This window comes from Oncorhynchus mykiss, chromosome 7 (genome assembly GCF_013265735.2).
Source record: "Oncorhynchus mykiss isolate Arlee chromosome 7, USDA_OmykA_1.1, whole genome shotgun sequence".
In the NCBI taxonomy this organism is placed as follows: Eukaryota; Metazoa; Chordata; class Actinopteri; order Salmoniformes; family Salmonidae; genus Oncorhynchus; species Oncorhynchus mykiss.
Genome location: NC_048571.1, coordinates 79472595 through 79490826, shown reverse-complemented (window position 1 = coordinate 79490826; position 18232 = coordinate 79472595). Strand labels below are relative to the sequence as shown.

The 18232-nt window shown below is 42.6% G+C and overlaps 1 protein-coding gene across 2 annotated transcripts in view; it reads left to right on the top strand.

Moving 5' to 3' along the window:
• The window catches only part of LOC110529040 (solute carrier family 12 member 5-like), a 266968-nt gene that overhangs the window by 233478 nt on the left and 15258 nt on the right, over positions 1 to 18232 (top strand). For both annotated transcript variants that reach the window (XM_036984164.1, XM_036984165.1), the window contains exons 13-19: positions 399 to 517; positions 1057 to 1155; positions 4558 to 4677; positions 5145 to 5249; positions 6244 to 6412; positions 16370 to 16565; positions 16867 to 17036. In XM_036984164.1, coding sequence (XP_036840059.1) covers positions 399 to 517; positions 1057 to 1155; positions 4558 to 4677; positions 5145 to 5249; positions 6244 to 6412; positions 16370 to 16565; positions 16867 to 17036 — 978 coding nt within the window. The remainder of the gene's footprint in view (positions 1 to 398; positions 518 to 1056; positions 1156 to 4557; positions 4678 to 5144; positions 5250 to 6243; positions 6413 to 16369; positions 16566 to 16866; positions 17037 to 18232) is intronic.

Genomic DNA, 18232 nt, shown 5'->3' with positions numbered 1-18232 from the left:
TAGTTATGTTGGTTTGTCAACACATCTCATATCAGTCTCAGGTGACATTGATCACTACCAAAACTCCTCAGTAGTATCCACATTCAACCTGCCTTGAAATAATGGAGGAACTACTGTTAGTTCAATCTGTATTCCATCTAACATCTCTTTGGGATGTGTCCTCCCAGGTATCTCTATTCCATCTAACATCTCTGTGTGGGATGTGTCCTCCCGGGTATCTCTATTACATCTAACATCTCTGTGTAGGATGTGTCCTCCCAGGTATCTCTATTACATCTAACATCTCTGTGTAGGTTGTGTCCTCCCAGGTATCTCTATTCCATCTAACATCTCTGTGGGATGTGTCCTCCCAGGTATCTCTATTCCTTCTAACATCTCTGTGGGATGTGTCCTCCCAGGTGTTTGGCCATGGGAAAGCCAACGGGGAGCCCACCTGGGCCTTGCTACTGACAGCGGGTATCTGTGAGATTGGGATCCTCATTGCCTCTCTGGACGCAGTGGCCCCCATCCTCTCCATGTGAGTGTCTATGAGCCAGACCAGGAGTTGTTCCCCAACTCTTCCCAACTCTGGGTCCTAGTTACAGAATATAACTATTTGGACAGTTAAAACTCTGGGTCCTAGTGTTTACAGCCTATGATTAGGGCCCAGAGTTTTCCTGATGAAATCACATGACCAGGTACAACTCTTGGCCCTATTCATGAGTGCTGGGATGCACTCATCCTGTACTAATATGATTTGTCCTAATATGGACACCGTACATATGACATTAACTATCTGCAATAAATCTATCTGCAATATTAAAGCTCCCTAAAAATAGAGACATCTGACAACGGACAAATACTTCTCAGCACTTGATAAGGTGAAGTTAAACATCTTAACACAATGCAATGATTTACTAGTATTTATATCTTAGAATTGTTTTCATTTGGTTATAAGCAACATATAAGCAAGTAATGTGTCCAAATAAAGACTAAATGTATTTTTTATTTGTGAGGCACTTTGCTGTCTCTCTTTCACCTTTTGTAATGTCTGAAGGCGTTGTTTCCTTCGTGTAGGTTCTTTCTGATGTGCTACATGTTTGTGAACCTGGCCTGCGCCTTGCAAACCCTCCTGAGGACGCCGAACTGGAGGCCGCGTTTCAACTACTATCACTGGTGAGACTCACAACAACTCTTCAAATCAACGCATCCTGAGAGATGATGGAAAGGCCTTGAATGTGTCTGTGTGTGTTTTTATTCTGTTTAATGTACAGGAGATGTTGTATGTCCCGTATATTGTAGTTCTGTCTGCATGTGTCTGTCTCTAATATCTCCTCCTCTCTCTCTGTCTCTAATGTCTCCTCATCTCTCTGTCTCTAATGTCTCCCCCTCTCTCTCTGTCTCTAATGTCTCCTCCTCTCTCTGTCTCTAATGTCTCCTCCTCTCTCTGTCTCTAATATCTCCACCTCTCTCTCTGTCTCTAATATCTACTCCTCTCTCTCTGTCTCTAATGTCTCCTCCTCTCTCTGTCTCTAATATCAATTCAATTCAATTCAAGGGGCTTTATTGGCATGGGAAACATATGTTAACATTGCCAAAGCAAGTGAGGTAGATAATATATAAAGTGAATATATAAAGTGAAATAAACTATACAAATGAACAGTAAACATTACACATACAGAAGTTTCAAAACAATAAAGACAATCCAAATGTCATATTATATATATACAGTATTTTAACAATGTACAAATGGTTAAAGGACACAAGATAAAATAAATAAGCATAAATATGGGTTGTATTTACAATGGTGTGTGTTCACTGGTTGCCCTTTTCTCGTGGCAACAGGTCACAAATCTTGCTGCTGTGATGGCACACTGTGGAATTTCACCCAGTAGATATGGGAGTTTATCAAAATTGGATTTGTTTTTGAATTCTTTGTGGATCTGTGTTATCTCAGGGAAATATGTCTCTCTAATATGGTCATACATTGGGCAGGAGGTTAGGAAGTGCAGCTCAGTTTCCACCTCATTTTGTGGGCAGTCACAGTGGTCAGGTATTCTGCCGCTGTGTACTCTCTGTGTAGGGCCAAATAGCATTCTAGTTTGCTCTGTTTTTTTGTTAATTCTTTCCAATGTGTCAAGTAATTATCGTTTTGTTTTCTCATGATTTGGTTGGGTCTAATTGTGCTGCTGTCCTGGGGCTCTGTAGGGTGTGTTTGTGTTTGTGAACAGAGCCCCAGGACCAGCTTGCTTAGGGGACTCTTCTCCAGGTTCATCTCTCTGTAGGTGATGGCTTTGTTATGGAAGGTTTGGGAATCGCTTCCTTTTAGGTGGTTATAGAATTTAACGGCTCTTTTCTGGATTTTGATAATTAGTCGGTATCGGCCTAATTCTGCTCTGCAAGCATTATTTGGTGTTCTACGTTGTACACGGAGGATATTTTTGCAGAATTCTGCGTGCAGAGTCTCAATTTGGTGTTTGTCCCATTTTGTGAAGTCTTGGTTGGTGAGCGGACCCCAGACCTCACAACCATAAAGGGCAATGGGCTCTATGACTGATTCAAGTATTTTTAGCCAAATCCTAATTGGTATGTTGAAATTTATGTTCCTTTTGATGGCATAGAATGCCCTTCTTGCCTTGTCTCTCAGATCGTTCACAGCTTTGTGGAAATTACCTGGGGCGCTGATGTTTAGGCCAAGGTATGTATCGTTTTTTGTGTGATCTAGGGCAACTATTTTGGTTTTACTGAGATTTACTGTCAGGGCCCAGGTCTGATAGAATCTGTGCATAAGATCTAGGATCTGCTGTAGGCCCTCCTTGGTTGGTGACAGAAGCACAGGATCATCAGCAAACAGCAGACATTTGACTTCGGATTCTAGTAGGGTGAGGCCGGGTGCTGCAGACTTTTCTAGTGCCCGCGCCAATTCGTTGATATATATGTTGAACAGGGTGGGGCTTAAGCTGCATCCCTGTCTCACCCCACGACCTTGTGTGAAGAAATGTGTGTGTTTTTTGCCAATTTTAACCGCACACTTGTTGTTTGTGTACATGGATTTTATAATGTCGTATGTTTTACCCCCAACACCACTTTCCATCAGTTTGTATAGCAGGCCCTCATGCCAAATTGAGTCGAAGGCTTTTTTGAAATCAACAAAGCATGAGAAGACTTTGCCTTTGTTTTGGTTTGTTTGGTTGTCAATTACGGTGTGCAGGGTGAATACATGGTCTGTTGTACGGTAATTTGGTAAAAAGCCAATTTGACATTTGCTCAGTACATTGTTTTCATTGAGGAAATGTACGAGTCTGCTGTTAATGATAATGCAGAGGATTTTCCCAAGGTTACTGTTGACGCATTTTCCACGGTAGTTATTGGGGTCAAATTTGTCTCCACTTTTGTGGATTGGGGTGATCAGTCCTTGGTTCCAAATATTGGGGAAGATGCCAGAGCTAAGGATGATGTTAAAGAGTTTTAGTATAGCCAATTGGAATTTGTTGTCTGTATATTTGATCATTTCATTGAGGATACCATCAACACCACAGGCCTTTTTGGGTTGGAGGGTTTTTATTTTGTCCTGTAACTCATTCAATGTAATTGGAGAATCCAGTGGGTTCTGGTAGTCTTTAATAGTTGATTCTAAGATCTGTATTTGATCATGTATATGTTTTTGCTCTGTATTCTTTGTTATAGAGCCAAAAAGATTGGAGAAGTGGTTTACCCATACATCTCCATTTTGGATAGATAATTCTTCGTGTTGTTGTTTGTTTAGTGTTTTCCAATTTTCCCAGAAGTTTCCCAGAATATCTCCTCCTCTCTCTCTCTCTGTCTCTAATGTCTCCTCTCTCTCTCTGTGTGTCTCTAATGTCTCCTCCTCTCTCTTTCTGTTTTTAATGTCTCCTCCTCTCTCTGTCTCTAATATCTCCTCCTCTCTCTCTGTCTCTTCTCTCTCTCTCTAATGTCTCCTCCTCTCCCTCTCTCTGTCTCTAATGTCTCCTCCTCTCTCTCTGTTTCTAATATCTCCTCTTCTCTCTCTGTCTCCTCTCTCTCTCTCTTTAATGTCTCCTCCTCTCTCTCTGTCTCTAATGTATCATCTCGCTCTCTCTCTCTCTGTCTCTAATATCTACTCCTCTCTCTGTCTCTAATATCTCCTCTTCTCTCTGTCTCCTCTCTAATATCTCCTCCTCTCTCTTTCTCTAATGTCTCCTCCTCTCTCTTTCTCTGATGTCTCCTCTCTCGCTCTCTCTGTGTCTCTAATGTCTCCTCCTCTCTCTGTCTTTAATGTCTCCTCCCCTCTCTCTGTCTCTAATGTCTCCTCCTCTCTCTGTCTCTAATGTCTCCTCCTCACTCTTTCTCTGTCTTTAATGTCTCCTCCTCTCTCTCTGTCTCTAGTGTCTCCTCCTCTCTCTCTGTCTTAATGTCTCCTCCTCTCTCTCTGTCTCTAATGTCTCCTCCTCTCTCTGTCTCTAATGTCTCCTCCTCACTCTTTCTCTGTCTTTAATGTCTCCTCCTCTCTCTCTGTCTCTAGTGTCTCCTCCTCTCTCACTGTCTCTAATGTCTACTCCTCTCTCTGTCTCTCTGCAGGGCCCTGTCCTTCCTGGGTATGAGTCTGTGTCTCTCACTCATGTTCATCTGTTCCTGGTTCTACGCCATCGTCGCCATGGTGATCGCTGGCAGTATCTACAAGTATATTGAGTTCCGCGGGTGAGTGAAGAGCTGCCTGTGTTCTATCAGCCATCATTCAGTCGGTCCCGTTACGGGGGAAATGTATGGTTTGAACAGTTTAGTGTTATGGCTTGTGCTGAGACAATGTCTTGGGTTCCAATGACATGGCTTGATGGGAAAGCTTGGTTGAAAACAGAGTATGAATTATGTCTGTGGGAAAATATGCATCAAATTGTTTCAAGGGACTTTTGTTCATAGAACGTCGACTGCGAGTCAACGATGCCTCCCGGGCGGATGTTTTAAGTGATTTTAAATAGCCTACCTGGCAGTGAAAATAAGCTTGACATTTAGATGTGTTAGAAGCCTGTGTATTTGGCTGAATAACAATGTTCTAACTTTTGGCATTTGTCATAGACATGTAATAACAGAGTTATAGATCATGATGTAAAAATAACTTACTATGTATGATTGAATGATAAAACCTCATGTGTCTGATTGTGTGGCAGGGCGGAGAAAGAGTGGGGTGATGGGATACGAGGCATTTCTCTCAGCGCCGCCCGATACGCTCTGATGAGACTGGAGGAGGGGCCTCCGCACACCAAGAACTGGAGGTGAGATTCACACACAAATGTGCCTGTGTAGCTTATTTGTTTGTGTATCAGCTACATAAGTAACATGAAAATAAACAACAAGTCTGTGCATGTTGAGCGTTCCGTTTCATTCATCTCTAGTTTCAAGCTGCTTGCAGCAGTAACAGTAGATCATTGTTTTTCAGACGTACTTGTGATATCCTCAGTGCGCTCTCTCTCTCTGTCTCTCTCTCTGTCTCTCTCTCTCTCTCTCTCTCTGTCTCTCTCTCTCTCTCTGTCTCTCTCTCTGTCTCTCTCTCTCTCTCTCTCTCTCTCTCTCTCTCTCTCTCTCTCTCTCTCTCTCTCTCTCTCTCTGTCTCTCTCTCTGTCTCTCTCTCTCTCTTCTCTCTCTCTCTCTCTGTCTCTCTCTCTCTCTCTGTCTCTCTCTCTGTCTCTCTCTCTCTCTGTCTCTCTCTCTCTCTCTCTGTCTCTCTCTCTGTCTCTCTCTCTCTCTCTGTCTCTCTCTCTGTCTCTGTCTCTCTCTCTGTCTCTGTCTCTCTGTCTCTCTCTCTGTCTCTCTCTCTGTCTCTCTCTCTGTCTCTCTCTCTGTCTCTCTCTCTGTCTCTCTCTCTGTCTCTCTCTCTGTCTCTCTCTCTGTCTCTCTCTCTGTCTCTCTCTCTGTCTCTCTCTCTGTCTCTCTCTCTGTCTCTCTCTCTGTCTCTCTCTCCGTCTCTCTCTCCGTCTCTCTCTCTTTTTTTTATTTTACTTATTTTCTGTCTTTCTCACCTCTACGATACCTTCTTTCTTTCTCTCTGTCACCTTCTTTCTTTCTCTCTGTCACCTTGCTCTATCTCTCTCTGTTTTTCATCTCTGAGCTGCACTTTTTTTTTTATATTCAATTCAAAATGTTTTACTGGCATGACAGAAGTGTGTATAGAAATATATTTGTACATTGCCAAAGCAACACGTTGAAACCCTCTCTCTTATTCCTTCCTTCCCTCTTTCCTTTCTTCGTGTCCCTACTCTCACCTTCCAGGCCTCAGCTGCTGGTGTTGGTCAGTACAGACGTGGAGCAGAATGTGGAGCAGCCTCGTCTGCTCTCCCTGACCAACCAGCTGAAAGCAGGCAAAGGGCTGACCATCGTGGGCACCGCCTTGGCGGGCACCTATCTGGAGAACCACCCCCAGGCCCAGCGGGCAGAGCAGGTTAGATACCAGGCAGATCCCATGGCATCCCACTGCATATGTCGTGGAAATTCTAATAAAAAAATCCCACTGCAATAAGATTTGCAAATCTGGAGCTGGTTAACAATCCACTTAACAGTGCAGAGACCAACAAGGAAAATACAACAACCTCTGTGCACGTGGCAGTTTAGCAGGTGTGTGAGATCACGGTGTGAACATAGTGAACAAACAGGTGATAACAGCACTTCTGTTACTCCTTTCTGCTGGTAGAATTGTTGCTGCTGCTCAGACTAGCCTCTCCGTTCTTTTCATATCTCCACACAGCTGTGTCCTTGAAAGGAAAAGAACAGGACAGTCTCAGAGGCTCTTTTGTCTTTGGCCGTGTGACCAAGTCAGAAACAAGAGAGGGAAAACAAAGGCTTCTTCATACACGAGAGAAACAGACAGTGGAAATGTACAGGTGTACGGCTTATACAGTGCATGTGTGTAACCGAGTTTGTCATTTTGCCCCCATACATATCACACAAACAGCACTAATCTTTGATCGCTGTTCCAGTGTCCACTCTAGCACTTAGAATTAAGCCGTACCTACAGTCAGTGTCCATTTCACCTTTATCTCAGCCTTCACCTGCTGGTCAAGTCGTTGTCATCAAGGCAGTTTTTTTTCTAAAACTAATGGTGAATCGGTACATGTATTCGTATTGAACCGTTCGCTACAGGGACCACAGTGCACGGTTCGGTACGCACTGCGAACCAAACAATACATTAATCATATATTATAGCTAGGAGTATATATATATATATATATATATATATATATATATATATATATTTCATTGTAAAAAAAATATATTATTGCATAAACCGATGGTGTATAAATTAACGTGGGCAAAATATTCACATAGTAATAAAGTTGTCTTTAAAAAAGATATGCATGCGGCTCCACTCATTAGTTATTTCACTCCAGCGAGAACAGATCTGAGAGACCGTCGTAGCAGCAATCAGTTTATGAAGGAATTAGCAGTTAGCTAAATGCTAAGGAGCAACACGGCAAGCATTGGCGAGACAGAACTAGAAGATGCCCCAGGATCATTCAGGTCTGCCGTCTGGGAACATTTTGGTTTCCCTGTAAACTATAACTTCATTACTGATAGCCTGTCAGAGTGGTGGATATAACATCTACAACATGTTCATTACTGATAGCCTGTCAGAGTGGTGGATATAACATCTACAACATGTTCATTACTGATAGCCTGTTAGAGTGGTGGATATAACATCTACAACATGTTCATTACTGATAGCCTGTCAGAGTGGTGGATATAACATCTACAACATGTTCATTACTGATAGCCTGTTAGAGTGGTGGATATAACATCTACATGTAGGCTCTGTTCATTACTGATAGCCTGTTAGAGTGGTGGATATAACATCTACATGTAGGCTCTGTTCATTACTGATAGCCTGTCAGAGTGGTGGATATAACATCTACAACATGTTCATTACTGATAGCCTGTCAGAGTGGTGGATATAACATCTACAACATGTTCATTACTGATAGCCTGTTAGAGTGGTGGATATAACATCTACAACATGTTCATTACTGATAGCCTGTCAGAGTGGTGGATATAACATCTACAACATGTTCATTACTGATAGCCTGTTAGAGTGGTGGATATAACATCTACATGTAGGCTCTGTTCATTACTGATAGCCTGTTAGAGTGGTGGATATAACATCTACATGTAGGCTCTGTTCATTACTGATAGCCTGTCAGAGTGGTGGATATAACATCTACATGTAGGCTCTGTTCATTACTGATAGCCTGTTAGAGTGGTGGATATAACATCTACATGTAGGCTCTGTTCATTGCTGATAGCCTGTTAGAGTGGTGGATATAACATCTACATATAGGCTCTGTTCATTGCTGATAGCCTGTCAGAGTGGTGGATATAACATCTACATGTAGGCTCTGTTCACTACTGATAGCCTGTTAGAGTGGTGGATATAACATCTACAACATGTTCATTACTGATAGCCTGTCAGAGTGGTGGATATAACATCTACAACATGTAGGCTCTGTTCATTACTGATAGCCTGTTAGAGTGGTGGATATAACATCTACAACATGTTCATTACTGATAGCCTGTTAGAGTGGTGGATATAACATCTACAACATGTTCATTACTGATAGCCTGTCAGAGTGGTGGATATAACATCTACAACATGTTCATTGCTGATAGCCTGTTAGAGTGGTGGATATAACATCTACATGTAGGCTCTGTTCATTACTGATAGCCTGTTAGAGTGGTGGATATAACATCTACATGTAGGCTCTGTTCATTACTGATAGCCTGTCAGAGTGGTGGATATAACATCTACAACATGTTCATTACTGATAGCCTGTTAGAGTGGTGGATATAACATCTACAACATGTTCATTACTGATAGCCTGTCAGAGTGGTGGATATAACATCTACAACATGTTCATTACTGATAGCCTGTTAGAGTGGTGGATATAACATCTACATGTAGGCTCTGTTCATTACTGATAGCCTGTTAGAGTGGTGGATATAACATCTACATGTAGGCTCTGTTCATTACTGATAGCCTGTCAGAGTGGTGGATATAACATCTACATGTAGGCTCTGTTCATTACTGATAGCCTGTTAGAGTGGTGGATATAACATCTACATGTAGGCTCTGTTCATTGCTGATAGCCTGTTAGAGTGGTGGATATAACATCTACATATAGGCTCTGTTCATTGCTGATAGCCTGTCAGAGTGGTGGATATAACATCTACATGTAGGCTCTGTTCACTACTGATAGCCTGTTAGAGTGGTGGATATAACATCTACAACATGTTCATTACTGATAGCCTGTCAGAGTGGTGGATATAACATCTACAACATGTAGGCTCTGTTCATTACTGATAGCCTGTTAGAGTGGTGGATATAACATCTACAACATGTTCATTACTGATAGCCTGTTAGAGTGGTGGATATAACATCTACAACATGTTCATTACTGATAGCCTGTCAGAGTGGTGGATATAACATCTACAACATGTTCATTGCTGATAGCCTGTTAGAGTGGTGGATATAACATCTACAACATGTTCATTGCTGATAGCCTGTCAGAGTGGTGGATATAACATCTACAACATGTTCATTACTGATAGCCTGTCAGAGTGGTGGATATAACATCTACAACATGTTCATTACTGATAGCCTGTCAGAGTGGTGGATATAACATCTACAACATGTTCATTGCTGATAGCCTGTCAGAGTGGTGGATATAACATCTACAACATGTTCATTACTGATAGCCTGTCAGAGTGGTGGATATAACATCTACATGTAGGCTCTGTTCATTACTGATAGCCTGTTAGAGTGGTGGATATAACATCTACATGTAGGCTCTGTTCATTACTGATAGCCTGTCAGAGTGGTGGATATAACATCTACAACATGTAGGCTCTGTTCATTGCTGATAGCCTGTCAGAGTGGTGGATATAACATCTACATGTAGGCTCTGTTCATTGCTGATAGTCTGTTAGAGTGGTGGATATAACATCTACAACATGTTCATTACTGATAGCCTGTTAGAGTGGTGGATATAACATCTACAACATGTTCATTACTGATAGCCTGTTAGAGTGGTGGATATAACATCTACATGTAGGCTCTGTTCATTACTGATAGCCTGTTAGAGTGGTGGATATAACATCTACAACATGTTCATTACTGATAGCCTGTCAGAGTGGTGGATATAACATCTACAACATGTAGGCTCTGTTCATTACTGATAGCCTGTCAGAGTGGTGGATATAACATCTACAACATGTTAATTACTGATAGCCTGTTAGAGTGGTGGATATAACATCTACAACATGTTCATTACTGATAGCCTGTCAGAGTGGTGGATATAACATCTACATGTAGGCTCTGTTCATTACTGATAGCCTGTTAGAGTGGTGGATATAACATCTACAACATGTTCATTACTGATAGCCTGTTAGAGTGGTGGATATAACATCTACAACATGTTCATTACTGATAGCCTGTCAGAGTGGTGGATATAACATCTACAACATGTTCATTACTGATAGCCTGTCAGAGTGGTGGATATAACATCTACATGTAGGCTCTGTTCATTACTGATAGCCTGTCAGAGTGGTGGATATAACATCTACAACATGTTCATTACTGATAGCCTATTAGAGTGGTGGATATAACATCTACATGTAGGCTCTGTTCACTACTGATAGCCTGTTAGAGTGGTGGATATAACATCTACAACATGTAGGCTCTGTTCACTACTGATAGCCTGTCAGAGTGGTGGATATAACATCTACAACATGTTCATTACTGATAGCCTGTTAGAGTGGTGGATATAACATCTACAACATGTAGGCTCTGTTCATTACTGATAGCCTGTCAGAGTGGTGGATATAACATCTACAACATGTTCATTACTGATAGCCTGTTAGAGTGGTGGATATAACATCTACATGTAGGCTCTGTTCATTACTGATAGCCTGTCAGAGTGGTGGATATAACATCTACAACATGTTCATTACTGATAGCCTGTCAGAGTGGTGGATATAACATCTACAACATGTTCATTACTGATAGCCTGTTAGAGTGGTGGATATAACATCTACATGTAGGCTCTGTTCATTGCTGATAGCCTGTTAGAGTGGTGGATATAACATCTACAACATGTTCATTACTGATAGCCTGTCAGAGTGGTGGATATAACATCTACATGTAGGCTCTGTTCATTACTGATAGCCTGTTAGAGTGGTGGATATAACATCTACATGTAGGCTCTGTTCATTGCTGATAGCCTGTCAGAGTGGTGGATATAACATCTACATGTAGGCTCTGTTCATTACTGATAGCCTGTTAGAGTGGTGGATATAACATCTACAACATGTTCATTACTGATAGCCTGTCAGAGTGGTGGATATAACATCTACATGTAGGCTCTGTTCATTACTGATAGCCTGTTAGAGTGGTGGATATAACATCTACAACATGTTAATTACTGATAGCCTGTTAGAGTGGTGGATATAACATCTACATGTAGGCTCTGTTCATTACTGATAGCCTGTTAGAGTGGTGGATATAACATCTACAACATGTTCATTACTGATAGCCTGTCAGAGTGGTGGATATAACATCTACAGCATGTTCATTGCTGATAGCCTGTTAGAGTGGTGGATATAACATCTACATGTAGGCTCTGTTCACTACTGATAGCCTGTCAGAGTGGCGAACATTTTGGCGAACAAAATGAAACGGCAACCACTTCTCCCCACAGCCTTCAGGCAACCACTTCTCCCCACAGCCTTCAGGCAACCACTTCTCCCCACAGCCTTCAGGCAACCACTTCTCCCCACAGCCTTCAGGCAACCACTTCTCCCCACAGCCTTCAGGCAACCACTTCTCCCCACAGCCTTCAGGCAACCACTTCTCCCCACAGCCTTCAGGCAACCACTTCTCCCCACAGCCTTCAGGCAACAATATGACTCTGGTAGGGCTAAATAAATCAACGCAGCCATAGCAAAATTCCTAGCGGCAGATATGAGACCCTTCTCTGTGGTAGAGAATGCGGGGTTCAGAAACATGTTTAAAGTGGTCGAGCTATTCACTATTCCTTCCCGCACACATTTCGCCCAGACATTAATACCTGCATTATACAAAAAAACTAAAGAACTACTTGAGAGCGAGTTGTCGGAAACGCGGTCTGTTGCTCCTAACAACAGACAGTTGGACGTCTAGAGCTACAGAGCTACCTTACTGTAAGGGCTCATTTCATTACGGCAGAGTGGGAGATTAAAAGCCATGTGTTTCAAACACGTCACATTGAGAGTAATCAAACCAGTGTAAACCTGAGGGAAGAGCTAAGGGAAGTAGTTGCAGTGTGGAAGTTGGAGAGGGATAATATAACGATTACTGTGACCACTGACAACTAGAAATATTGTAAATGCAGTTGCTCTAGCTGGATTGGGGTCACAGATAGGATGCTTTGCTCACGTTATTCATCTAGCATCTCAAAAAGCAATGTCAGTGAATCCAATCTCTCGCCTCCTAGCAAAGATGAGGAAGGTGGTATCCTTCTTTCATAAAAGCACAACTGCTGAACATGTTTTCAAGACACAACAGGAGATGCTGGAGCTGCCAAACCACAAACTAATCCAAGATGTCCCTACTAGATGGAATTCAAGCCATGACATGGTTGAGAGATACCTTGAGCAGAAAGTTGCGATGTGTCCTACCTACACTGACTGATCAAGCTGTGAGGAAGAATTTCAAAGATATTGTGACTTTGTCTGAAAATGACATGAGACTAGCAGAGGAAGTTATCAAAGTGTGGAAACCTCTCAAAACAGTCACAACACTGATATGCACTGAGAGCATCCCATCAGTTTCCATGGTCCCTCCTATGAAAACAATGATTCTGAAATCAATGGTGGCATCTGATGAAGATGAACCCGCAGTAAGGGATGTCAAGACTGCTATCAGAGTTAACCTGGAGCCTAGATATGCTGATCCTGGTGTCCAAGACTTCTGACACAAGAGCACCTCTTTGGACCCCCGGTTCAAGTCCCTGCTACACCTGGATGCTGCTGCTCGTCTGAGAGTCACAATGAACTCACAGCAGAGATTGTGACCAGTATACAACAGGTATTGTATTTATTTTGTTAATGTGACATTTATAATTTTATTAATTAGTGATTTAACAATTAATTATGACGTAATAATTGTAATTATCATAATAGTGTCTGATAGATATTTTCAACAACAAATTATATTTTTAAAGCCACCTCAGAGATAGTAATTTTTATCTAATTTAATTCTGCAGGGTCAAGCCACAGACGACAGGGGTTCTCGGCAGACGACAGGGGTTCTCGTCCAGAGTTGTTCACCACCCAGGAGCAGGGAACCAAGTCAAAGGTCAAGGTCATAGAGGAGGAAGTGACCTCATACAGGGAAGTGGACTGTATTCCCCTGGATGCTGATCCATTTACATGGTGCCATGTTAGCAAGGTGCTACCTGGCTGTGCCTGGGACCTCTGTCCCTAGCGAGAGGGTATTCTCCACAGCGGCTGGCATTGTCACAGCTACCTGGCTGTGTCTGGGACCTCTGTCCCTAGCGAGAGGGTATTCTCCACAGCGGCTGGCATTGTCACAGCTACCTGGCTGTGTCTGGGACCTCTGTCCCTAGCGAGAGGGTATTCTCCACAGCGGCTGGCATTGTCACAGCTACCTGGCTGTGTCTGGGACCTCTGTCCCTAGCGAGAGGGTATTCTCCACAGCGGCTGGCATTGTCACAGCTACCTGGCTGTGTCTGGGACCTCTGTCCCTAGCGAGAGGGTTTTCTCCACAGCGGCTGGCATTGTCACAGCTACCTGGCTGTGTCTGGGACCTCTGTCCCTAGCGAGAGGGTTTTCTCCACAGCGGCTGGCATTGTCACAGCTACCTGGCTGTGTCTGGGACCTCTGTCCCTAGCGAGAGGGTTTTCTCCACAGCGGCTGGCATTGTCACAGCTACCTGGCTGTGTCTGGGACCTCTGTCCCTAGCGAGAGGGTTTTCTCCACAGCGGCTGGCATTGTCACAGCTACCTGGCTGTGTCTGGGACCTCTGTCCCTAGCGAGAGGGTTTTCTCCACAGCGGCTGGCATTGTCACAGCTACCTGGCTGTGTCTGGGACCTCTGTCCCTAGCGAGAGGGTTTTCTCCACAGCGGCTGGCATTGTCACAGCTACCTGGCTGTGTCTGGGACCTCTGTCCCTAGCGAGAGGGTATTCTCCACAGCGGCTGACATTGTCACAGCTACTTGGCTGTGTCTGGGACCTCTTACCCTAGCAAGAGGGTTTTCTCCACAGCGGCTGGCATTGTCACAGCAAGCCGATCTGTGCTCACTGCAGATCATGTGGATAGACTAATCTTCTTAAAGAAAAACTTGAAAATCTGATAAAAATGTTTTTATTTGTAATTTTTGTTCAAGTAACCAGTCTCAAGTGGTCCTATTTTGTTTAATGCACTGCTATGTGACTTAATGTTGATATATGATGCTGGACTATGCACTCTTGTTGAAGCTCTGTTTTCAATTACTATTTTATTTCATGTTATAAAGGCAGGCACTGCTGTTTTTTGTTCCTGGGAATTTAAGCAACCCACGTTTACTATTATAATAAATGGAAAATCTAAAAATACAAAATTACATATTTCTCAGGTATTAATCTTGTCGATGCATCGAAACTGCAATTTCAAACACAGATTCAACCATAAAGACCAGGAAGGATTTTCAATGTCTCGCAAAGAAGGGTACTTATTCGTACATGGGTACAAAATTAAAAATCAGACATTGAATATCCCTTTGAGCATGGTGAAGTTATTAATTACACTGTATCAATACACCCAGTCACTACATAGATAGAAGCGTCTTTCCTAACTCAGTTGCCCGAGAGCAAGGAAACCACTCAGGGATTTCACCATGAGGCCAATGGTGACTTTAAAACAGTAACCAAGTTTATAGGAGAAAACTGAGGATGGATCAACAACATTGTAGTTACTCCAAAATACTATCCTAATTGACAGAGTGAAAAGAAGGAAGGAAGCCTGTACAGAACAAAAATATTCCAATACGGCAAAAAGTAAAAATGCAAAAAGATTGGTCAAGAAATGAACTTTATGTCCTGAATACAAAGCGTTATGTTTGGGGAAAATCCAACACAATACATTTTTATTTATTTATTTGTTATTTTACCAGGTAAGTTGACTGAGAACACGTTCTCATTTGCAGCAACGGCCTGGGGAATAGTTACAGGGGAGAGGAGGGGGATGAATGAGCCAACATCACTGAGTACCACTCTTCATATTTTCAAGCATGGTGGTGGCATCATGTTATGGGTATGCTTGTCATCAGCAAGGACTAGGGAGTTTTTTTAGGATAAAAAGCAACGAAGTATAGTTAAGCACAGGTTAAAATCCTAGAGGAAAACCTGGTTCAGTCTGCTTTCCAACTGACACTTTGGATACCTATTCACCTTTCAGCAGGACAATAACCTAAAACACAAGGCAAATGAGGTAGATGAGGTAGTCATTCACAAGGCAAACTCTTTACCAAGACGACATTGAATGTTCCTGAATGGCCTAGTTACAGTTTTGACTTAAATCGGCTTGAAAATCTATGGCAAGACTTGAAAATGGCTGTCTAGCAATGATCAACAACCAACTTGACTGAGCTTGAAGAATTAAAAAACTAATAATGAGAAAATATTGTACAGTCCAGGTGTTCAAAGCTCTTAGAGACGTAGCCAGAAAGACTCACAGCTCTAAACGTGGTTCTAACATGGATTGGATATTTCTGTATTCCATTTTCAATAAATTGGCAAATATTTCTGAAATCATGTTATCACTTTGTCATTATGAGGTATTGTGTGTAGATGGATGAGAATATATTTTTTTTATACATTTTGAATTCAGCACAAATAAATGTGGAATAAGTCAAGGGGTATGAATACTTTCTGAATACACTAATATACTCTAACATTGCTCATTCTGATATTTCTTCATTTCTTTCTTTAGATTTTGGGGATTTGTGTGTATTGTATTGTATTGGTATTACTGCACTGTTGGAGCTAGAAACATTAAAGCATTTTGCTACACCTGCGATAACATCTGCTAAATATGTGTGTGTGACCAATAACATCTGCTAAATATGTGTGTGTGACCAATAACATCTGCTAAATATGTGTGTGTGACCAATAACATCTGCTAAATATGTGTGTGTGACCAATTTGATTGAGATGTCATGCAGGGCTCTGTGGCTTAGTTGGTTCCAGAAACCTTACTCCCTCTTCCTCCTTACCCCTCCCACTCGCTCTCTCTTCCTCCCTTCTTTCTCTCTCTCACCCCCATCTCCCTCTCCGCTCCCTCCCTCTACCCACCCCCATTCCCTGCTCCAGTCTCTGCGTAAGCTGATGGAGACAGAGAAGGTGAAAGGCTTCTGCCAGGTCACCATCTCGTCCAACATGCGCGACGCCACCTCCCACCTGCTCCAGGCTAGCGGGCTGGGCGGCCTCATGCACAACACGGTGCTGGTCAGCTGGCCGCGCAACTGGAAGCAGGCCGATGACCTACAGACCTGGAGAGATTTCATTGGTGGGTCACAGAGGGGGTCAACAATGAATGGCCAATTGAAATGGGGGAGGGGGTAAAGGAAGTAAAGGGATATGAAAAACAAAAACACTCGTTAGGTTATTACTGTTTAATTACCATTTTACATTTCTAAGTAAATTCTGAGTAATTTCGGTAATCAGATCTGTCTGTTGGATTGAAAAAATCTGGATCTTTGGGGGAGGTTATAGATAAATCATACAGGATGAAGTAGATTTTCCATAAAGGTTTTTGAGTGATGATCAGACTCATATTAGCTGAACCCCTCCCCCCATCCATCCTGTAGAGCTGGTTAGGGAGACCACTGCAGCCCACCTGGCCCTGCTGGTGCCCAAGAACATTGCTGCCTTCCCTTCCAATGGAGAGCGCTTCTCCGAGGGCCACATCGACGTGTGGTGGATCGTCCACGATGGAGGCATGCTGATGCTGTTGCCCTTCCTTCTGCGCCAGCACAAGGTAGGCTGCCCACCACACGCCCTCCCTGAGGCATGGGTCACATTGCTTTGGCCATGTTTTACCTTCCTAATATGGAGTTGAACCCCCCCCCTTTTGCCCTCAGAGCAGCCTTAATTCGTTGGGGCATGGACTCTACGAGGTGTCGAAAGCTTCCACATGGATGCTGGCCCATGTTGACTCCAATGCTTCCCACAGTTGTGTTAAGTTGGCTGGATGTCCTTTGGGTGGTGGACCATTCTTGATTCACACGGGAAACTGTTGAGCATGAAAAACCCAGCAGCGTTGCAGTTTTTGACACAACCCGGTGCACCTGGCACCTACTACCATACCCCGTTCAAAGGCACTTAAATCTTTAGTCTTTCCCATTCACCCTCTGAATGGTACACAAATACACAATCCATGTCTCAATTGTATCATGGCTTAAAAATCCTTCTTTAACCCGTCTCCTCCCCTTCATCGACACTGATTGAAGTGGATTTAACAGGTGACATCAATAAGGGATCGTAGCTTTCAAATGGATTCACCTGGTCAGTCTGTCATGGAAAGAGCAGGTGTTCTTAATGTGTCCTATACTCAGTGTATAACTAATCATGCACTCAGTTATATAGTAACGTGCAATGTACAGGTAAAAAAAAACAATGGGCATCCTTCCCTTATACTTCTTGGAGATTATTCTGTTCTACCAGTTAATATTTGTAGCAAAACCAGATTCATTACATTGGCAGTCATTGCAGCCAATAAATGCACAGCTATTATATGGAAGAGTGACATTCCGCCAAGCAAGCAGATGTGGCTAAAAGAACTGTCCTCCTATATTCCATCTGAAAAAATACAATTGATGTAATAAACCCTTCGAATTTCCTGATGTCTGGGGGGACTTTCAGCAGTTTCTAGAGACGTCACCTTAGCTGCCTCATTACTACTGTCTTCATTAATCTATTATTATTATTATTATTTGTTTTTGTGTTGAATCATTTATTTTCTAGCAATGGAATGTGAAGGTCATTCTGTTTCTTTTTTTTTTGTTGATAATAAGTGAAGCTAATACCGGTAGAGGGGAGGGAAGGGGGGTGTTCCTGTGTTGGGGAGGGAAGGGTTTTGCACAATGTGCCCCCATGTAGCATGGTGTTTTGTGTAGGTGGAAGGAATAACGGGGTATTGTCTGTCATATTTTGATGATTGTTAAATTGTAAAAA